General features: G+C 50.7%; 8 protein-coding genes and 1 non-coding gene across 9 annotated transcripts; 3 read left to right on the forward strand and 6 right to left on the reverse strand.

Moving 5' to 3' along the window:
* Positions 1–3,662: 3,662 nt before the first annotated feature.
* On the forward strand, positions 3,663–4,664 carry ALT_2734 (extracelular proline-glycine rich protein; the record flags this gene model as incomplete). The annotated part of the gene is made up of 1 exon (XM_033561294.2): positions 3,663–4,664. One exon carries the CDS (start codon positions 3,663–3,665, stop codon positions 4,662–4,664), a length of 1,002 nt encoding a protein of 333 aa, XP_033417185.2.
* A 693-nt stretch (positions 4,665–5,357) lies between these two features.
* ALT_2735 (UPF0613 protein PB24D3.06c) lies at positions 5,358–6,494 on the reverse strand (the record flags this gene model as incomplete). Its single annotated transcript, XM_033561295.2, has 2 exons — positions 5,358–6,365; positions 6,435–6,494. The coding sequence occupies 2 exons, from the start codon at positions 6,492–6,494 to the stop codon at positions 5,358–5,360; spliced, it is 1,068 nt and encodes a 355-aa protein (XP_033417186.2).
* A 708-nt stretch (positions 6,495–7,202) lies between these two features.
* Positions 7,203–8,151, reverse strand: ALT_2736 (MBL fold metallo-hydrolase; the record flags this gene model as incomplete). The annotated part of the gene is made up of 2 exons (XM_033561296.2): positions 7,203–7,612; positions 7,665–8,151. The coding sequence occupies 2 exons, from the start codon at positions 8,149–8,151 to the stop codon at positions 7,203–7,205; spliced, it is 897 nt and encodes a 298-aa protein (XP_033417187.2).
* Positions 8,152–8,832: 681 nt separating this feature from the next.
* On the forward strand, positions 8,833–10,194 carry ALT_2737 (NAD(P)/FAD-dependent oxidoreductase; the record flags this gene model as incomplete). The annotated part of the gene is made up of 1 exon (XM_033561297.2): positions 8,833–10,194. The coding sequence occupies one exon, from the start codon at positions 8,833–8,835 to the stop codon at positions 10,192–10,194; it is 1,362 nt and encodes a 453-aa protein (XP_033417188.1).
* A 1,252-nt stretch (positions 10,195–11,446) lies between these two features.
* Positions 11,447–12,289, reverse strand: ALT_2738 (NAD-dependent epimerase/dehydratase family protein; the record flags this gene model as incomplete). The annotated part of the gene is made up of 1 exon (XM_033561298.2): positions 11,447–12,289. The coding sequence occupies one exon, from the start codon at positions 12,287–12,289 to the stop codon at positions 11,447–11,449; it is 843 nt and encodes a 280-aa protein (XP_033417189.2).
* Positions 12,290–13,188: 899 nt separating this feature from the next.
* Positions 13,189–13,262, forward strand: ALT_t066. The gene has a single exon. It is a non-coding gene; the product is annotated as a tRNA-Val (tRNA).
* Positions 13,263–13,491: 229 nt separating this feature from the next.
* Positions 13,492–14,088, reverse strand: ALT_2739 (uncharacterized protein; the record flags this gene model as incomplete). Its single annotated transcript, XM_033561299.2, has 1 exon — positions 13,492–14,088. One exon carries the CDS (start codon positions 14,086–14,088, stop codon positions 13,492–13,494), a length of 597 nt encoding a protein of 198 aa, XP_033417190.1.
* Positions 14,089–15,745: 1,657 nt separating this feature from the next.
* Positions 15,746–18,902, reverse strand: ALT_2740 (putative MFS multidrug transporter; the record flags this gene model as incomplete). Its single annotated transcript, XM_033561301.2, has 6 exons — positions 15,746–16,223; positions 16,275–16,426; positions 17,395–17,870; positions 17,918–18,257; positions 18,315–18,796; positions 18,851–18,902. 6 exons carry the CDS (start codon positions 18,900–18,902, stop codon positions 15,746–15,748), a joined length of 1,980 nt encoding a protein of 659 aa, XP_033417192.2.
* A 567-nt stretch (positions 18,903–19,469) lies between these two features.
* Positions 19,470–21,313, reverse strand: ALT_2741 (fungal specific transcription factor domain-containing protein; the record flags this gene model as incomplete). Its single annotated transcript, XM_089599419.1, has 5 exons — positions 19,470–19,987; positions 20,034–20,309; positions 20,358–20,474; positions 20,563–21,107; positions 21,156–21,313. 5 exons carry the CDS (start codon positions 21,311–21,313, stop codon positions 19,470–19,472), a joined length of 1,614 nt encoding a protein of 537 aa, XP_089456162.1.
* Between the last annotated feature and the right edge of the window lie 316 nt (positions 21,314–21,629).

A 21,629-nucleotide genomic window follows, 5' to 3' on the forward strand; every position in this document is an offset into this window, starting at 1 on the left:
CTGCAGACGAAACCCGTTAAGCCAACATATCAGTCGTATTCATAGACACGGATCCTTGTACCCTTGGCATAGTTACTAGAAGAATGCTGTCAAGGAAAAAAAAATATCAAGCCTGTTGCTTGAGCCATAATGTAGCAATTTCAGCCACGAGACATAGCCAGGAAAATAATTCCGCACAAGATTTGCCTCTCATGATAATACTATAGTCACACTTCTGGCTCGTTTGCAATAACCCCTTCAAAACCAGCAGCGTAATCGCGCCATATGGTGCAACACAGTGCGAGGTGCGCAGCGGAATATGTCTTATTTCTTCATACTCGGGCTTGAAAGAGCGATGGGGAGCGCGAGATCTCGACCGCGTGGCTTCTGTTCCGCAGCGGGAAGACAGGTCCTAGAGCCTGATACAAGTTGCCGATTGAGCATTATATGTCGCTGTAATTGCTACGTGGAATAATGACGAGGCACAGAGGATGCTCCAGTGTCGCTTTAAAATCGAACACAAAGTGGAAAATGATTCTCGACATACACTGTTCGTGCCTCATACCCCGATAGAGGGCAGCAATACGAACAGCCTGGACCACGATAGTACTAGAACTAAGACACCATCAAGTCCTCCAGGCGTGTATTTATAACATGCAACACCGCATTTCTCCTCTCATTCTTTATTTCCTATCACTGCCTTGACAGAAAGTGAAAGCCACATCAGCATGTCTGACAACGAGGGCAGCCAATTTGTGCTCGAAGATTCAGACGGTGCATCCGTTGGCCCTATCCCCAAATCTTCCGAAGAGATTGCGAATCTCCGGGACTGGCGTATCACTGCTTACCTGAGTGATACAAGCGAGTCCAAGAAGCATTTAAACGCACACGTTCCTGGTACTGTAGAGTGGTCCTCCAGACAGGATGCGACGTGAACTATCCGAATTTTGACGCCCAGACGGCGTTGCACTACTCTGTCGTGAATAAATCTCCCCTTGTCGAGAGGCTTTTGTAGCTGGGAGCAGACGTACACGCCACGGACACCATGCGAAACACGCTGCTGCACTTTTCCGCCCGTCCAAAGCCTCGGAGCGGACCTTGGAAGCTCTGATGCAATACGGAGCACGCTGGGATGTTATGCGGGCCAAGAACGGCAAGACACTCTCAAATAGTTGCTTAAAAGGGCTTCATGCGGACTGTCTCCATGTACTCAAGCCATATGTTCAAGACTGGAACCTTCCAGACACCCAAGGCAATACACCCCTTCATCTGGTACAGTCGATGCACGAACTTGTGCCGCAGCTGGTGGCCCTGGGGGCTGATCCGAACCGGTCCAACAATGCTGAGAAACTCCGTTGCACAAGGCCAGCTCTAGTCAAGATCGTGAGTGCTTGATCCGCGCAGGGCCTAATATAGAAGCCAGATATCCCCGCGGGAGGACCGTTCTTCTGCAATCAGGAGCATTCAAGAACTCCTCAATATGGGTGCCGATCTTCATGCCACCGATTATCAAGGAAATGGGGTTTTACATTTGGCTTGCGATGTTTCCTGAATCCCAAAAGATACACTTCCTGTTAGGCTTGGGAGTAAATCCACTGCATGTGGATTATGAGGGGAACACGCCTCTGCATCACTTGATCCAACATGCCGTGTGTCGCAATCCAGATAGAGTCATTTTTGCGCTCTACTTGCAGAACGAATGTTCCAGTCACTGCCGGAAGCTTAAAGGTCAAACAGTTTTACATTCCATGTGCAGCGGTGATTCTTCCCACCCTAAACGACTGCTTGATGAGGTGGATAAACCCATGAACCACTTGCCAGCGTTGGAGAACCTGTTGCATCTTATCGCGAGGCTGGGCTGCACCCACAAGTCCGGCTTTGGTGGACCCTCGGCAAAGGAACGAACGATATATCAAGTCATTCAAGTATGTGATGGGACTCGGCTTGGGTCCGTTTCACGAGGATTACAAGCAACGGTCTGCTGTGGTGGGTTCTCTTCTGTCCGGGGTCATGGGTTAATGCTAACAAGTATAGGATATCGCGGCCGCAAAGGGAAAAGCGACATTCTTACTCCTTACCAGAAGAAAACAGATCAAGAGCGGCATGAGGTTTGCAGGCTTGGTTAACTCTAAATTTCTGATCAAATCGGCATGATTTCTAAAGTTCCTGCAATGAATCCAGATAGGCCATGATAATATAAAAATAGCGCTACCTATACTTCTGCCCTCGGTTCAGATCGCTCTCTTTAGCAGAGAAGTTGAAATCGGCTGTTACTTCAGTCGAGATGTACGATGTGGTCCTCTGAGCTTCAAGAGAATATGATATCCTCTGTTCCGATACGCGGATGGCCTCAATGTCATTTTTCCCTTCCAGCGGTCATAATATCTCCCCAAGTGACCACGCAATACACGTTATCATTCTTCATACTAAATGGCAGACTCTAAATGAAACTTTGTATACAGATGATCTACTTGAAACCACTAAAGGGAGCATCCTCTCGCCACCATTCCATCTTCTCAGCCGCTATTTCCTGTATCTTAGTGTAGATGATCTTCTGCCCGTGGCGTGTAGTGGCTACTATTCCCAAGCTGGTCCAGATCCCCAGTGTCCTCTCAGGTTCCTCTGCAAGGCTTTGGGTCAGTGCTTCATCTTGTTTCACCTTAATCCACATAAGGTATTGCGTACGTACTCTACAGTCTACATGATACAGCCCTACCGGTTCTAGCAGGGGCCTGTAAGCAATAGTAATTATCGAATTACCGCGGATGAAAGTACCTTAGGATCCAACTGCTTCAATCTCCGATCCAACAATCAGGGGACAACGTCGCTGCATTCCCCTGAATTGTCTGCCAGGGATCCACCAATACACAAGATTCTCCGGCATACGCTTAGCAGCTCTGTGCCCTTATCTCAAACTGGTTCGACCTAAGCACAGACCAGGATGACGCGTACCACTCACTAGTCACTCTACTGCAAGAGGCGAGACTCGCTCACCAACGGTCCAAGTCCAACGTGAATCGCTGGCGCCCAACTCGAGTCAATGACGCTGCCAAATGCGTTTTGGCTTTGCTTGGCGTCGGTTATCAATCAGAAGCAGGTGGCGTGTCTGTTGTTTCACTCCCTCCAGCCGTGCCTCCACTGGACTCAGTCGTCACTTGCTAGCTTGTAATGGGCACTGACGCTGCAGGACGATCCCTGGGACTAGACGCATATTCATTGTGCCCGGCCTTTGTAGGGTGGTATCTTGCAGGGTCGAAGCAAGTGTCCATCCTTCTTCGCTTGTTTCGAGTGTTGACGATGTGTTTAGTCTCCACTTGACGATCCCCTAGAGCTGACGCGTACGAGCTTTAGTAGCTGCAGCTTTGAAGCTGGAGGAAGGGTGGAACGCAGAAGGGTCATCTAGTGACCTGACTCAGTATGGACAAATCGCCCAATTCGGAAACTCCCAGTCAAAGTAGGCAGTCTACTCTGTACCAGGATGGCTATTTAAATGCCATCAAATCCGCTCTCAGCATGCCTTTTCCTCCCCATAGTCCCGGTGACTCCAGAATCTAGCACACAGCTTTCCATTCTTTTTCAAAATTCACACTCTTTGACTTCAAGGCCTGGTTGCCATCTTCAATACTTGAACTTCAAATCAAATCTTCTACTTCGCATAATCCGTTCATTTCGTCCACTTCACGATGAAGCCTCACACTGCTGCTTTCCTTCTCAGCCTTCTCGGCTCTACCCTGGCTGCTCCCATCCAGCACTCCGACAAAGGGTCCGATGTAAAGCCCACCCCTACTGGACAGGGTGCTCCTGGCGGATTCCTCACTGGCTTCCCCTCCGGTATCCCCTCTGGCATGCCATCCGGTTTTCCTGGTGGTCCTATGTCTGGAGGATTCGGTGGTGAAGGCCAAAATGGTGCCATGCCATCCGGCCCTGTTCCCACTGGCGCTGCTCCCTCCAGCTTCCCTTCATTCGGCAATGGTCCCGCTCCCTCTGGCGCTCCCCAGGGTCAGGGCGACGGCAACTCCTTCGGCGGCCAAGGTGTTCAGGCCCGCTCTCCTCAGGACTTTGAGGGCTCAGGCGCCGCTCCTTCTGGTGCTATTCCCTCTGGTGCCATGCCCACCGGCGCTGCTCCCTCGGGCGCCCCCGGTGGCTTTGGCGGTTTCGGTCAGGGCGGCGAGGGCGGCCCAGGAGGCCAAGGCGACGAAGGCTCTGGTCCTTCTCCTACCGGCGCTGTTCCTTCTGGCGCCATTCCCTCTGGAGCCGCTCCCTCCGGCGCTGTCGGAGGCTTTGGCGGTTTCGGACAGGGATCTCAGAACTCCGGGAACGCCCACTTCCAATCCTCTGGCACCTCGCCTTTTGGTGCTTCTCACTCCGGATCGGGTAGCGGTCGTCAGGGTGGCCGTCACGGTGGTGGCCACGGCGGTCACGGCATGGGCTCTGGCGCTATTCCTTCCGGCGCTGCTCCTTCTGGAGCCGCTCCCTCTGGCGCTGCGGGAGGTTTCGGTGGTTTTGGACAGGGCGGCGAGGGCTCTGGCCCTTCTCCTACTGGCGCTGTTCCTTCGGGTGCTGTCCCCTCTGGCGCTGCCGGATTCGGATTCGGTGGCCAGGGTCAGGAGCAGGGTCAGAGCCAGGGCTCATTCCCCACCGGCGTCGCTCCATCTGGCGTTCCCTCTGCTCAGCCTACTGCTTGAAGCGTCGACAATCTTCTGAGGAGATGATGGGATGCTACGTTGTAGACTTTGGTCAAGCAAACGACTTTTGATCACAGCGTGTATGTAATATGCTTTGGGAAGACTGGCACATGTTTGAGAGATGTGGAACAGATTTGATGTATTATATAAGAATTCAGGAACTTATCTTCCTTTATAATGTGCTCAGAACTCAGGGTAGTTCGTCGCCCAGATGCAGTCAATGGGACAGAGATATCAGATATCGATCTGGATTGACGAATGAGAGCCTCTCCAGATGTTTGACTTACATCACTAAGATAAGCGTAACTCTGCCGTCCATTTGGACAAGTCTTGTGCTTTCACCTCTTGCAGCTCTTTGCCATGATTCTCGTCGGTCAAAGAGGGATACCAGATAGATCATGGACGCCCCTTGGATCTTGTCAGTCCATATGAGCGATCCATCCATCCACGTGAACCCTTTCCCTTCTAGGATCAAGGCTAGACCTGCGTGAGGTGCATGATCCTGCCCTCCATAAGGCAAAGAACTGACCTGTCATCATCTCAGTTACTCATGCGTCAAAGATCGATGGAAGCCATTAACCGGCTCAGGCTGATAATGGCATGCGTCAGCAGTAATCCACTGCAGAAGATGCTTGCGACTGGGCAACAGAGTCTGGATTGATTGACCACGCTTGATTGCTTTTCTTCTCGAACTCATCTCGTAATTGTCGGGTATTTTGCTACATCTTCCAAGTAAGACATGACGCGCTCCACCAGTATCCTCCTCGGCTCGGCCTGGTCCTCATCGCTCAGCGCATGCGAGGCGTTCGGGATGATCATACTGTTGCTGTCCCAGCAGTCGCCGGCTGCCATGGACCATCGCTTCAATAAAAGCTCCTTGTCAACCCAGGGTGGCACTGACTGATCTCTTCCGGAGTACAAGATCAACAGTTTTGAACCCAGCAGACCCCGCGACCGCAGCTGGCCAAAGGTCTTGTGCATCTTGTCATCGCTGAGGTCGGAGCTGAACATATCGTCCTCTTCTGGTTTTTCTGGACTGTCTGGACTAGCCAGACTCAGGAACCGTCGACTGCTCACCGGCGTTGAGCTCGGATACCCGATGCGAGTTGTTACCGACAGAGGGAGGATGGTGTCGAGGGTGTTGTCATCTTCATACGGGGTAGATCTGGCACGCGCAATAGTTTTCTGGTATATCTCGCGCATTCTTTCCGGGCCGTTCCTGTCCGTTCCGTCTCGGATGACCCAATTAATGGCTTCTCGGTCGGAGACAGGCGCTTGCATGATGGCTCCGTCAACTGGAGGCCGCTTGAGAGGTTCTACTGCCGCATCCTTGTCCAGAACAGGATGTCGCGGTCGCGGATTCGCACAACTCAAGTAATGCATGACGTCTTGACTGCCCGTCGAATGACCCATGATCACAATCTTCCCTGCGCCGAATAGCCCCTGCTTGTAATCCCGAACATACTGCACGCAGCGCGCAATCTCATCGATATCTTTGCCCAAATGGCCCACTCCCCATCCGCTATAGGAAGAAGAGAGAATGGGCGAGAATATGGACCAGGATGTATATTCCAGTGCCGTAATAAGGTCGGTCAGGTATTCGACAGTGCCGAGTCCGTCTCCCAAGCCGCCGATGAACACTAGGGTGTTCGGTTTCCGAACGATGCCATCGGTATACTCGAAAGCGACCAATCCTTCACACTGTTCAATTGATGGGTTGTTAGCGCAAAGACAAAAGCTTCTTTGATGGGGCCAGTGCGTCTTACATACATAGGGATGTAGAATACCAGCATGGCCCTTGGTTCGTGGTTGCCGCAAGGGAAGCTGCATTTTGCGGTCGCAAATTAGCAAGGCTGACAAAAATGTACGAGTTTTATCACCTGTAGGCGTCACAGAACCAGGAGGGAGGATACTCGGGGGCGATGAAGGGAATAATGAATTGTTTGATTTCAGATATCGAATAGGAGTGAGGGAAGATTCGAACTGCTCTGGCGCGTGGGAGACGCAACCAACCCTACCGGGAAAACCTCGGCCCGCAGTAGTTGATATGGACTGTTTTTAGGACTGAGCAGTCGAATAAACGTCAGAGCGTGCATCCTGACTCGTGTCGCATGTGTATAGAAGGACAGCCAGCTGTGCCTGTGATTTTATATGCCACTGATGTCTGATCTACAGTTCTCCCTCTCATATGTATGGTTCTCTCAGGATCAGATAAGATTAGATACAGTATGAGCTAAAAGTAAACTTGCCCTAACCCAATCGGGCATTCCGTCCTGGCCACGGAGGATCGAGGACAAGATTTGTAGCTTGCTGTTTATCACGGCGCATACCCTCCTTATCAACCACAAGACACATACATTGCAGATCCAGCTGCAGTTATTGATGTCGATATATGGTGAAAAGCAAAGGGTCCGGGGTTAACATCGATGCTTGCATACTCCACTGAGGTCACCAATATCAAAATATTTTACTACAATTACTTTGTGGTATATATATACAAACTATCGATAGCTTTCAGCTCCGTCTGACTGTCCAACATTACCATGTCAGTCCCTTCAATTTCAAGGGAAGGTGGAGCAATCGTTGCCCCGACTCTGTAGGCGTCGGCAATCGTCCGGCCCGAATGTTCATCTGCAATGACTGGTGAAGTAGTCTCGGCTCAGCCAATTTCGAATCACGCTCCTTCCGGAGCGCTACAAACTCCTCTTCGGTAACGCCATTTTTAAGGTGTTTATTTTGCCGCCGATGATCCTGGACGCTCAGCGAGGGGATCGGCTCCTTGCGCTCCTCGGGAGGATAGTCATGGCCCGTCCAGATCTTGACGTGATCTGGCAGGTCCAAGACCTTCCGCCCTGATTGATAGAGGCTGCGTGCACTGCCGCCGGGGAAATCACATCTTGCGGTGCCAATATCCGAATGGAAGATCAGATCGCCGCAGAAAATATTGTCTAGCCGGTTAAATTAGCAATGCGACAAGTCAATGGGCGTGACTCGGCCTACCTCCAATGCGGTATCCCAAATGATCCGGGGTGTGTCCAGGAAGATGAATGGCCTTGGCCGTCAAATTGCCAATCTTAAATGTCTCATCGTCCTCAAATAGTTTGTCAAAGACATCTTCATATTCCTGCGCAGGAATGCCGTATCTCTGACCAAACAACTTCTGCACCTGTCCAATGCGCTTGCCGATCCCGATGGGCGGCCGGTGGCCTTGCTCCTGGGCTAAGCGCCTCTGCAGATAGGACGCTGCGGTGAGATGATCTGCATGTGCATGGGTTTCAAGGATTTTGTCGACTTTGTATCCCTTCTCCTTGACCAAGGACAGGAGCGCGTCAGCCGACTCCGTGGTGATGACCTGGGTGGCGGGGTCATAGTCCAGGACCGGATCGACGATGACGGCTGTCGAGGTCGTTGGATCAGCGACCACATATTGCCAGGTGCCTGTCTTGCTTTCAAACACATTGTGAATGGTTGGTTCTCCTGGTTCCATGGTTGCAGTGCTGTACGTTGCTCGAGGGATGGTCCCATTCAGGGAACGTTTGTTAGGATAGGTGCGTATATTTTGAGGACGGTGTTTCGACAGTGGCCTTGCATAAACTGACAACGATCTTGAGGGTGCTTTTCCAATGGTGCAGGCCGACTTCCGTGCAGCCTGATAGTGGCAAGGACGCAGTGGCACTCGGACAGCTGTGGAAGGCACCCACAACAGACCCGCAGTTGCTTGCCAATTTTTGCAGATTTGGGGTTGAATGGATGTCATGTTCAACTATGTTTGTGCCCAAGGGCAGAGTCAAAGATACATGCGATCTGAAGCTGTTTATACTTCTCTCGGTCTCTATGCAGCCAATATTATCGGGGATCTGTATCCACTCGCCGATCCGGGCACGTGACTCTTCAATCGCCGACTGACTCCCCGTTATGACATCACTCTTTATGCAGCTGACATAATATATGCCAGGCATAACGTGGTCGCCGATGCAGGTCGAGTGGGCCCACTGGCTTATCAAAGATCCTTATCGCACCATTAATAATTGCTCCTGATTGCGACATCCGGGGGCCCTTTTTATCGTCGTATTTTTTGTATCGTCGTGCCGTCCCAACTTCTTGCTTCTCTTTTGGTCACTTGCCCTCCAGTTTTTGTTACATCTTCCAGCCTCATATTATGTCAGTCATGTTTCGCAGGCGCGTAACAGTGGCAGCTTCTGCGGCTGTTTCTCGCTCTGTACTTGCTGCACAGAATGCCTCAACGGTAACGCGGGGTTTCGCGACAGCTGCAGTGGGCACTTCGCGCAATCACAGAGTAGTCGTGGTGGGTGGTGGTAGCGCTGGTCTCACCGTCAGTCATCAGTTGCTTCGCACCGGGAGGTTCTCTCAAGACGACATTGCGGTGGTCGACCCCGCTATCTGGCATCACTATCAGCCCGGATGGACTTTGGTTGGTGGTGGTCTCAAGAACAAGGAGGATCTGCGACAACCCCTCAACGGCCTGCTCGATCCCAAGCTCAGGTTCTACAACGACAGTGTGCACACCTTTTCTCCTGAAAACAACTTCATCACGCTGGCCAATGGCGACAAGGTCAACTATGAGCACTTGGTTGTAGTGCCCGGTATCAAGGTCGACTTCAGCAGCATCAAGGGTTTGCCTGAGGCTCTCGCCGATTCGAACTCGCTCGTTTCGTCCATCTACGGCTATGACACTTGCGACAAGGCCTACAGCACCATCGAGAAATTGCAGAAAGGTACCGCCATTTTCACCCAGCCGGCTGGCGTGGTCAAGTGCGCAGGCGCTCCCCAGAAGATCATGTGGCTCGCGCTGGACTATTGGAAGCGTGCCGGTCTCTACAACCCCAGCAATCCCTCGAGCGGAGCAATCCAGATTAGCTTCGCTACAGCTCTTCCCGGAATGTTCGGTGTGCCCAAGTACAGCGCCAAGCTGGAGGAGCTGCGCAAGGAGAGAAAGGTGGAAGGACTGTTCCAGCACGATCTTGTCTCCATCGATGGCGACAAGGCGACTTTCAAGCGTCTGGACGGACAAGAGCAGGTGACCAGGCGGTTCGATTTCTTACATGTTGTGCCCAAGATGGGAGCGCATACGTTTGTCAAGAATAGTCCTCTCGCGAACGAGGCCGGTTTCGTCGATGTCGACGACAACACCACGCGCCACAAGAAGTATGGCAATGTCTGGTCGGCCGGTGATGCGTCCAGCCTCCCTACATCCAAGACAGCGGCCGCAATCACGGCACAGGCACCCGTGCTCGTCAGCAACCTGCTGAGAACCATGGAGGGCAAGGAGCTCGACTCCTCCTACGACGGTTACACCTCCTGTCCGCTGCTGACCGAGTACGGCAAGGTCCTTCTGGCGGAGTTCAAGTACGCGGGTGAACCCAAGGAGACGTTTGGTAAAATGCTGGGCATCGACCAGGCAACTCCTCGCCGTGCATTCTACCATCTGAAGAAAGACTTCTTCCCCTGGGTCTACTACAACTACATGGTCAAGGGCACCTGGGGCGGTCCCAAGGGCTGGATTCAATAGAGTAGAGATTCTACATGTATGATACAAGGTTGGACAATAGAATAATTTGTTTGTAGCGAAGCAATAACAAGTCTACGGAACGGTACCTTACCTTTTCTCCAATCCACATCAGGCTATCTTCCTAGAATCCACTCTAGTTGGCTGGATCCATGTAATTTCACGTGTACTGGGACCCCCACAGTCTCCAACTTTTGTACCTCTCCAGATTCTTTCTTCCTCCTTCATTCTTCCTTCTCAGCAACTCGACAGTCTGGAGATTTGGATCTCAGAGCTCACTCTATGTCTGCTTGCTTCAGTTATTTCAAACTTTGGGCCACTTGCAAGCTGCACTCGCAACATGGCTGATCTTCTTTCCCACTGAAACAGCCATGACTCTATCGGCCGAGAACGTCCGAGACTCGGCCGGGTAACGTTTCTCGTCCGATATTTGCTCATGGGATAGTCCAAAGAATACTCTACAGAGGCTAGAGCTCAGGATCGTTTTCATCATCGTGGTCCCCGGGGCAATCCCGTGAATGTCTCAGATAGCATCAGGCCATAACTTGATTTCCTCAGTCGAGAGCTGCTTGGCGGAGACAATCATCATGTTCCCGTTTCTTCGGAGGCTTCCTGCTTATGACGACCATCGCAACATGGGACTTCGGTCGTTAACCGAGTCGCCGACTGAATTCTCAGTCCTGTTTGCTTGAAGGCGTTCGTCGATTGAAAGAGAGGCTTTCGAGCATCTCAGTGGAGATTCGCTCTTTTCAAGATGATCCGGTCATTCCGCATTCTGGCAGATTTGATGAAGTGGCTCTGAGGAGCTTTGCTTGAATTGATAACTGTTGAACAGGTTTTTGTCTTCATTAATTGAGGTCGCCATCTTAAGCATTCTACTTGACGTGATTTAGAACTTGCCTGGTTTGTCAAGACGTCCGAGGCATTGTCGGAAAGTAACACGGTATGTATCTTTTGATCGAGGCGAATCTCGCATCATGCTGTCAGAAAAAGGGTGAAAGGCTGGGCTCGAGGACTATCTGTCTTGCGAAACGGAGGATCCTTAGCGGCTTTGACCAGAGCAACAAAGGGCAGAGACGTATTATGTGCCAATGCGCTGTTCTAAGAGCCGAACCCTACAGAGGGGCGAATAAATGGCCCAAAGGCAGCTCATGCTCCATTGTCATTCCACAGTATCATAACCTATGTGCAATTAAGACTGCCTATCTACCGAGGATTTTATCATGACACATCATTTATTTTGTCACACAAGAGATCACTCCTTTTCATCATGGGTCCATCCAAGAATTCTCTGCGCCTTGTCCACGGCAAAAAAGCTCTGATTCTTGGACATATCGCCTCGAATCTCAGCCCCGGGGTAATACTTCTTAGCCAACTCCTCCGAGGGAGTATCTTGGGTGGTAGTTGGCGCCACGATGTTAAACACCTGGCATCCCTCAAAGTTATCGCTCCGTTCCACGGCAAGCAGACACGCCCGCGCTGTCGCCTGAGGATTCACCCAGCCCCATAACTGCTTGACCGCCGCATTCTCCCAATCTTCCTGGTGCTCCTTCTGCACGTCCTTGAGCGGTGCGACCTCATGAATACGCAAACACGCGATCTTCATTCCAGGGAACCATGTCGCGAACGAGCGTGCCTGGAGCTCGGCCTCATGCTTGGCCAGCGCATAGGCATCTGTTGGCCGCTGCGGGGCGTCTTCGTCAACAGGGAAGTAGTCGAATTTGAGCGGCTGGTTTGCATACGCCAGTCCCACGGCGTTGACCGACGAAGCATAGCAGAATCGCTTGATGCCTAGTTCAGCCGCGGCGCGGAAGCAGTTGAATGCGGAGTTGACGTTGTTGTTGTGGACGGTGTGATCTGGCTTATCAACCGGGTCGGGGATCGATGCCAGATGGATGACGGCATCGCAGTTCTTGAATGCTTTGAGGCAGGCGTCATAGTCGTTGGCAACGTCCGCCGTCGCCATTTCCGAACGGGGCGTGCCGTCGTAGTCGGTGTCGGTGCGGTTGATCTGCACTGTGGAGTGGCCGGCATCAGCGCAGAGCTTGACCACGGATCGGCCAACAGAGCCACGAGCGCCAGTGATTGCGATTCTCATGTTTCCTTCAATTGATGTGAGTGAGTATTTTCTAAGGATTTGTCTCTGGGTAATGCTTGATTTGACGTTCGGAATCCTCGGTTGGTGGCTTGTGAGGACTGAGATGCTCCGCGTTGAGCAACGACAAGAATGTATACGGAGAGGTAAATTTGGCCGTGATTTAAAGGCTACGGTTCTGGATATGCAGTCCATTTTGATCTCTGGCTTAGTGGTCGTCAATATATATATATGAAGCCTTTGCTTGATTTTGATTTGTATATAAGATGCAATGACATCAGGATGATGATGTCAAAGTGGGCAAGTCCAACCTACTTCGCAGCAAGATACGCATCAGGCAATTCTGGACTTGTGGGGCCTAGATTCTTGGATTACAATAGAACATCTTGATTCTAGAGGCATTTTCAGTTTGAGGAAATACTACCTTTATTATCTGTAAGCAGCTGTTGAATCTCGGCATGAGCATCATTGCCATAAGATGACGTCACGTGATAGACACTCACACGAATATGAGACCTCTCTGGTGTACTCGCCAATCTGCAGAAGTACCATTGAAGAAGGGGACATTAGTGTAAGTGTTTATCTTTCGGCTCTCCGAATTAGTCTGGACATGATTGCAAGTGGTGAGGCGGACCTTTCATGGGAATAGTATGTAGTGCCTTCTCGATATATATATCTAGTCCTTTTCCTGCTCGAGAAATCCGACCGAGAACGAATCCGATCGTAAAATTTGTAATGATACAGAATCAAGACAATCCCTGTGGGTACCGATATTTTCATCAACATTTAATCGAATGGATTGCAGCGTCGTGATGCCTGTCCGAGTGCATATGAAGGTAGACTTAGGAATCGGTTGCGTCTAGTCTATAAGTCCAAAACTCTCTATCACTTATAACAAGTAAGGCCGGTTGGTCTAGTTGGTTATGACACATCGTTAACACCGATGGGGTCGCCGGATCGAGCCCGGCACTGGTCACTTGTTCTTTTTTGTTTTTCCAGTTCTCTTCTGTCCATTTACGTTTGTTTTCTCTGATGTTTTAATTTATGTCTGCTCAACTCGTCTATAAATAACAGATGGGCCATAATGACGTAACATGATTCAGTTTCTATACCTATAGAACTGCTGCTTGAGCGCTGTCTAGCTCATAATCCCATCACCCCCCCGACTCGCATCTGACAGGCATCGGAATACATGACAAGATTAGTTAACAGTTAAAGATCATCCTGAACCCAATAGGCACAATTCCCTGCTTTCCACCCAGAGTATTATAGAAATTGACACTGCCACTCTGCGTCTGCCAGTTACTGAGCTCCACGAGGAAGCTCATGGGATCCGAGCACGTATTCGAGGCAATGATTCTCTTCGATTCCTCAGTCGTCGGCTGCGTCGGGAAGATGTACGTGCCGACCATCTCCCTCCTCTTCGGGGGCTTGTTGTACGTAGGCAGCGAGTACCAGTCCCAGGGGTCAGTAGTCCAGATATCGACCTGGGTGGCGCCCTCGGCGATCTGGTTGGGTTGAGATAGGACCGGGAGGTCGATTTCCAGCATGCAGCCTGTTGCGTTTTGGGGGATGTAGTTGAATGTTATGGCGGAGATTTGCGTGTTGTAGGGGGGATACCCGGCGCGGCTGACGGTGAACTGCTGGCCTGGAGAGGCGTTGTCGGGTGTTGAGACTCTTAGCACGTCGATGACGGATGGGCCCAGTGTGCCGCAGGCTCGAGGGACGAGGTCCTCGGTGGGGGTGGGAGAGGCAGTTGCTGCCGCTAGAAGAAGGCTGAGAAGAACAGCAGGCTTGAACATTGTGGTTGATAGGGTAGCGATTTTGTAGGATGGTTAGGTCTTGATTCAGAAGTTAGCTTGTTACTTGGGCCATGGACCGGCTGAAGAGCGCTATTTATGTCGATGGAATGGAAGCCGGCTGCTCAGCCGGTGAAGTGCACCACGAGCATCAAGTTCGAGTCAACAACAAGGAATTGTGGCGTCCAAAGCCCGGGTCATACTGTGACACAGCATACATCGAAGTTGATGGCCTCTGCGAGAACCATCCAAATCAAGAAGAAGTTCTGTAATAAGTACGATATTACCACAGGAACTCAGTCATGATGTCGAGAACGAGCCATAGAGTTCGACTTGTCTCAGATGATTGATGGAGGAGCTCCAACCGGGCAGCCTAATCGCCCTGTCAGACTGCCATGTCTTACACACCGTCTTGGCAAGATCTGTGAGAGCCTTGCGTCAGACAGAAAAGCATTGATTATAGGACGGCAATTTCGGCAATTGTTAGGTTCTTGGTGTGGAGTAATCATCGCCATGAGTTGACCGAAAGCGTGGCTTCAATCACCTGATTGAATCCCTGGCTCAGCTTGCAAGCAGGCATCGGCATACTTCGAAATGTCTTACTGAGTGTCTTGTTGGACGTCAAAGGATTCAAAAGATTGGTGCAGTGCTCGTATATAAGCGAATGGATGACCAATGGCGATGACCACTGGGGCCTAATACGAGCTTGTCCTCCAAAGGATTTTAGCGGTGTGGATCTGAATGAGACTGATTGAGACTTTCGGAATTTGGCAGAGTAAGTAACCAGTACATCATCATCAATCCGACGAGACTCTACCTGCAATTAGGCCATGTATTGACTCATGGCTGAGCGAAAGGCAGCATAGACATGAGATGAATGTTGAGAGAGAGCGCATGTCGAAACAAGCAAAAACATGGATTCGAGAAGTGATTCTTCGAGAGGGAGAGACGATATGTCCGAGCCAGTCCTTACAGCTTTTGTTGCATAGTATTTGCATGAACCATGCATCTGACAGCCACAATTTCTATAAGTAGCACAACAATTCAATATATTGTAAGCTATGCATCCAAGCTCTAAGTAATAGTCTAATGACAGGTCAGCTGGCCACACTGCAGTCTCTGCCTGGTCTAGTTGTATTGATGAACGAAAAGGCCTTGTCGGAATCAACCGCCTTTATTCAACAGCCATCAATACAGATCTGCCCTTGGCACTATTCGATATAACAACCTCTCATATATTGTAAACTTGATAGTACGACTTCAATCCCTTAGATCAAGGCACCAACGAGGGACTATGGAAACACAACCTGATGTGATGCACACTGCAAGGGGTTCCTCTTGATCAATCACAAACTCCGTTGGATGAAGGGAGACCGATAATTCTTTTCTCATAGACACTGTTTCTAGCAATCGATACACAACTTGGTTTTGTGCGAGTGGAGTGGAAGGAATTCCCGGATTCTTCTCATCTTTATGCCTTTTGGAATCCTCTCTTCATGATGTTATGTTAAAATTCGCAACAGAGGTAAGGTAGTGTCGTCAGGGCTTAACCTAGGGCCACTGCTTCTAAATAGTACCATATGTGCATGGTTCTGACGTTATCTAGTGCTAGAACTCAAAGTCTCGCAATGTTCAGTGCTTAAATACAAGGAGGTGGATGCTAATAGATATGATCATCCACCGATATAGGGTCAAGAACCGCCGGCCGAGGGCTCTCTAACTCCATCAAAGCCACAATGTCCCCCTCAATCTGGACTTCCTCGTATATCTTGAACCCATTTCGCTGCAAAACCTTCACACTCCGTTTATTAGCCAAATTAACCGTCGCGAACAATTTCTCCTCATGTCTTAAGTCATCGACCCGAGGCAGTTTCCACCATGCGTTGATCACCCCTCGTAGGGCTTCGCTGGCGTATCCCCTCCCCCAGTACGAGGGATGCATAGCGTATCCCACCGAGGGAGCGGGCGATAAAGAGTTAACACCAAGGGATCCAATGATACAATCAGGTTCGTCTTTAGGAATAATGACAAAGAAGAATAACCGCCCAACAGCACCGGTTGCGTCTGGATCTTCGAACACCTTTTTCGTCATGTGGGCTTTGGTCTCTTCGATAGTGGTATCTGCCACTCTTGGCCACCTGGGGCAAGTTAGTTGGGAGGATGTCTTTGCAGAATACAGGCGTTCTCACAGCCAATCAACGACATCTTGTCGGCTTCTGATACTGAAGATCCCGGCGGCATCTTCGTCGTTGTCGATTCGCAGGGGCCGCAGGAGGAGGCGTTCAGTAGATATGGGTGGTACCTGCTCGGGAATAATTACTGCAACGGCTTGCTCGGGGTACTGCATCGAAAACGAGCGGGTGGATATTTGATGTGAGAGTAGGGATATGTTTTTTGGAGACTGAGATTGTGTTCTTGATATATACATAAATTGTTGTTGAGTGAGTCATCAAACTTCTGATGTGAGATTATAGATCGGCCTTAACATCTAGCGGCATCACATGGTCCGACAATAGCCGTCGCTCACTGAGTCGATGCTTTATAGATGTCGAATGAGTCTGGTTTCACTGTCAGAAGCACCGTTATCTTTCTTTTTAGTCGAAAGCTCCAAAATAAGCAAATGTCCCGTCCAAATCGACTAACCGCAAGGCTCTGTGGACCCTACCGCGGCCAAGATAAGCTTAATATGTGGAACGGTGCCAGCTGCAACTGGCCATCTTATTCTTGCATATCCTAGCTACGTGGGATATATCGTATGCCCTGGGTGGACCAATCTGTCATCCTGGCACATTGCATAGAGCAGCACCGACGTGCGCAGAGGTTGAGCTCAAATGTATATGCGCCGCGACAGTTAGGGTCATCTGCCTCGCAGAAGCGCACTCTGACACATTGACATGAATTGGAGCAAGCGACTGGATTGAAGATCACTAAGATTTGGTTTTTTCCGAGAGTGATCTTGCTTATAGATGTATTTCCTCCATACTAAACCCGAGCTTCATCAAATGAGTCTCGAGCTCTTGGATTCCATTGTTCGCTGTCTTCAAATGCCATTTTCTATAACCGAAATTATGCTAAAACTTTTAATGTCTAATTAAGTTATTCACATAAGTCATTATACCTCACCGTTACCCTGCCTTAACCCTGTATTCCGCGCTCTGTATCCGAACTTTCCCTCGCCCATTCCTGCTTCATCAGCTGCTGACAGAATTTACTCCTCTCTCTCACCCACTCCCCCTTGTACAAGAGCACAAACGGAATGGGCACACACGCCAGACTCAGAAACCCAACCAGCGAGGTCGCCCAACTCACCCCTAACGTCTCGTACATCGGCTTAGCAGCCAGCGGCAACAGCGCCCCAAGGACACTGCGCAGAATGACCGAGCTGGCGAGTGCGCTGGCAGAGTATATCTTGTAGGCATCGGTCACGTACGTCAACAGCGAGACGAAGATAGTCTGGTAGCCGAAACCGAACACGACCCCGGAGGCGATGGGAACTGCCCAGTGGACTTCTGCTCGGGAGGTCCAGGCGAGCCAGAACGAGCTGGCTGTGAGGAGGACGGCACCGAGACAGGAGATAGGAAGTCGGTGGAGTTCTGCACCGAAGCGCCATGGTTTGTTGTGTTTCTTGGCTTTGTCGTAGGTCATATCCCAGTAGAGGGCGACGAGACTGGTGGAGGCTGCACCGACGCCGACTATCTCTATTAGCGTGGCTCTGAGGATGGTGGTGATGTACCTACCAGGGAGAAAAGCAAGAGAGGTCATCTGTACATCGAAGCCGTAGACACCTGGCAAGTCAGTATGCGTAGTATGACCAGGAGAAAAGGAAACAAACCCTCAAAGATTATTGGATAAGCTTGAAAGTAGAAGAAGACAAGGCCGTAAGCCAGCGCGATGTATATCGACGTGAAGGTGATTATGGGTTCGAAGAGCAGCATAGCCAAAGGTCGCTTGACGATCTGAACGACGTTGACAGTGTTCTTCGTATCTGTATCCTCCTTTCCAGTTGCATTGCGTCTCGACAAAACCGGCCCAAAGGTCTCGGGCATAAAGAGAAGGCAGATCCAAGCGCAGCCCGCTAGGATGGAAGCAATCCAGAACGTCCATCTCCAGCCATAAGAGGGCGACGCGAACCCCGATATTATCGGACCAAGAATGGGACCGAAACTGGCAGACTAGATGCACAGTCAGCATATAGGCTTTGATTAACATAAATGAACCGTCCTACGTACCGCCATATAGAATGCCATCACTCTACCTCTTTCTCTGAGGTCAAAGAACATGTCCGCATACACACCACCCACAACCGTCTGAGGCGCAGAGCCCATTGTTCCGCAGATGAAACGAAAGAAGAGCAGCGATCCCCAATTGGGACTCAACGCACATGCCACAGTCGACAAAGTAAACACGGTAATAGTAGGCAGTAGCACTAACCGCCGTCCGATGGTCTCGCTCAGAGGGCTAAACGCAAGTGGCCCGACGATATACCCGATGAGAAACACTGAAGTCGGTAGATTACTTTGTGTGGCATCCTCCACGTGGAACTCCCGCATGATGTAGGGGACCGCATTGCTCGGCAGCGAGGTCCCGATGCCGGAATTGATTACACTGAGAAAGGTTGCGACGACGATGGCCAACTTTTTATGTAACGGCCAGTCATTCGGGGATGTGAATTTGCTTTGCCTCGAGCCTGCTTGTCGAGATTCGGGTGTCCCTTGTATCCGTCAGCACTCGAGGTTGAACGGGTTGAGATACACACATGTCATACCTATAGGACGCTCTGTCTGAGCCGGACTGGTAATGGACTTCTCTTCTGGCATAATGAATAGCTTCTGCCGTGTGCATTCCAGCTATTAGGTTAGGCTTGGGTTCGGCAAACCACATTTTTCCCGACTTGGCGCCATCCGGTGTATTTATTTGTGAAGAGTCGATCACCCTCTGGTCTGCCTTACCGCAAAACTGAGTCATAGAAACGGGTGGATGTGTCCAGGCATTGCAGATGTAATTGTTTTCTCATGTCTGGACCAAGATATAGAAACCAATTCGCCAATCACAGCACCCGCTCAGTCATAAGCTCCAGCACTAAATCCGGCGCCGGACCGGCCACCGGTGGAGATGCAGAAACTTGCTCCGGCGCCGATCAGGAGCCGGTCCCCATCGGCCGGCCCCGTGGTCTGGAGGAGTATTTGATGCCTGATCGAACATAAAAACTGCCTGTGACTGGATGGGATTGAGGGAATTGGGGAATGGCACATGATTTTCGACTTGTTTGCTAAGCAGGTTGCTGATCTAGGCCTGTCGATCACAGCCGATATGGCATCTTTTCACACTCATCACATTCGACAGCCGTCTCGGTCACGAAATCGATGCAATGTACTCTTTACTGTCTAGGATATGGAGGGCATTGAAGGCAGGAAATCAAACACATCCGACTGCCCCTCCTCGAAAAGATCAAACGAGTCCGCTATAGAGGTTGACAGGGTCCAATTGGGTATATTCATCTCCCCCAGAAGGCGTGGTAGTGTAGGATCCTGTCGAGCTTCCGCTGTTCGTCCCTCCTCTGACAGAGAGTCTCCGTGAGTCTGTGCATCCCTTTGTAGCGGCTGCTCCTGCGCCTGGTCATGCGACATATCAAACAGACCAGAGTCAGACCTCGGATTGTCTGTACCCTGCCTTGGTTGCATCGAGGATCCTGCAGTATTCGACGTTGCAGTGCCTTGATTGGTCGTGGAACTTCTTTCTGCAAAAAGCGCGCTTGCATAGTTGGAGAATATGGACACGGTGCGATGGATATCTGGATAAGGCGGCAGCTTCAGAATCTCGCTGATTTGCTGCGCTCGTTGCAAGACCAAGCTTTGATCGATCAAAGCAGGATGCCACCGTGCCACTCGAACAGCGAATGTTGCTAGCCTAGTCAGTACCTGCCAATGCGCAAGGGAGTGAAAACCTACTGATAAAGGCTATAGTGAGCGCCGGATACGTCGGAGCCCAGGTGAGCTGGCACCTGTAAGCACTCTCATTGACCAACCATGCCATCTGGCCCATAATGATCTCGACCAGTGACTTCCAAAGTCCTAGCACAGCGTCTGACTCTGGATCTGGCAGAACTTCCGACGACGGCCGTTTCTGGATGCGAGCGATGGTGGCGCAGAGGACATAGACCCGAGCATAGTTGAGCATGTATTTCAAGCTAGACCGCTGAAAAGCGCCAGCGTGGAAGCCGTTTTCTACTCAGTCAGCGTCCTTCCTGTTCCGACGAGCAACGACTTTCTTACGATCATGTATTCCATCCCAAGTCTTCCACCACTCTTCTAATCGGGCCATGATTGCGGGCAATTCGGTGGACAACAACTGCCCCGCGGTGGTACTGTCTATAGTTCGTCGTGCTCGAGCTGTGCTATATTAGCTGCAATGGCCGATGGATTACAGAAAACATATCACTACCTCGTAATTGATGGATTTCAATAACACTGACTGTACGCATATCGCTGGGCAGCGAGAGAGGATAGTCGAGGTACTTGCGGAGCTTAGTTACATCAAGCTCATTGACTCGCGATTTTCTGCCTGTTCCCGCAGCGATATCAAGCTCAGTAGTGTAGGTGATTAGCCACGTTCGTGTCTGCCAGACCAGAATGCGATCCTCCATTGTGGCTGATAAATAACTCCGGGGAGTGTTTGTCTGCGCCAATAGCGTATCCAGAGATTTCTCAAGCCCCGAATCCAATGCTGTCCGGAGAATGAGAGCTGTGGAGAACCAAGATTTCTCGGAATACGCCGCCAGAAGAATCATTCCTTGGACGGTCTCAAGCTTGGTTGGTCGTTCAAAGAAGCTGTCTTCGGCTAGCTTTTGCGCTTCATCTTGTAGGACACGCTGCAAATGGTTGTTGCTGCGAAGCTCAGGCACAGCTCGACTCGCGAGGTATATTATGACGGTGAAACAGAACAAGGACCGAGACCGGATGGAATCGTATGTGTCTCTCACAGGGTCGAAGAGAGGCAGGAAATTCTTGCTTCCATTCATGAATCTGGTCGTTGGTTAGCATGATGCCCTCGCTCGGGTGACCGTACCGCACCTCTCATAGATGCCGCGAGCTTGCTCCTCAGTGATGATGCCTCTTGCAATCACGTCTTTCGTTGGGTCGTCATTCTCGGATTCACCGATGAATATCTGCTCATTTGGAGCACCTAGATTGACCGACATGGAATGCATTGCTGACTGAGGAGCCATCATATCCTGCGACGTAAAATGCTGAATCTCAAGGCTGGATTGGCCAGCCGACCCCCGGTTGTTGAAGCTTCCCACTGACGAGAGGCTGGAACTTGTTGGTGAAAGGGGGTTAAATCTGGATAGGAGTTAGTCGTTTCTTTGAGAGACTGTGTTCGTTGACAGAATACCGAGTTTGCTCTTTATTCTGCTTTCTTCGCTCATTGCCCCCTCTGTCAATTGTGTCCACTATACAGTCATGACCAGTGGTCTGACATCGGGAGCAAGGGATCTGATGGCGTGCATCGCAGCGCATCTTTAGCTTTCGACACCGCCGACATGA

Source organism: Aspergillus lentulus (genome assembly GCF_001445615.1).
Source record: "Aspergillus lentulus DNA, contig: Alt05, strain: IFM 54703, whole genome shotgun sequence".
NCBI lineage: Eukaryota > Fungi > Ascomycota > Eurotiomycetes > Eurotiales > Aspergillaceae > Aspergillus > Aspergillus lentulus.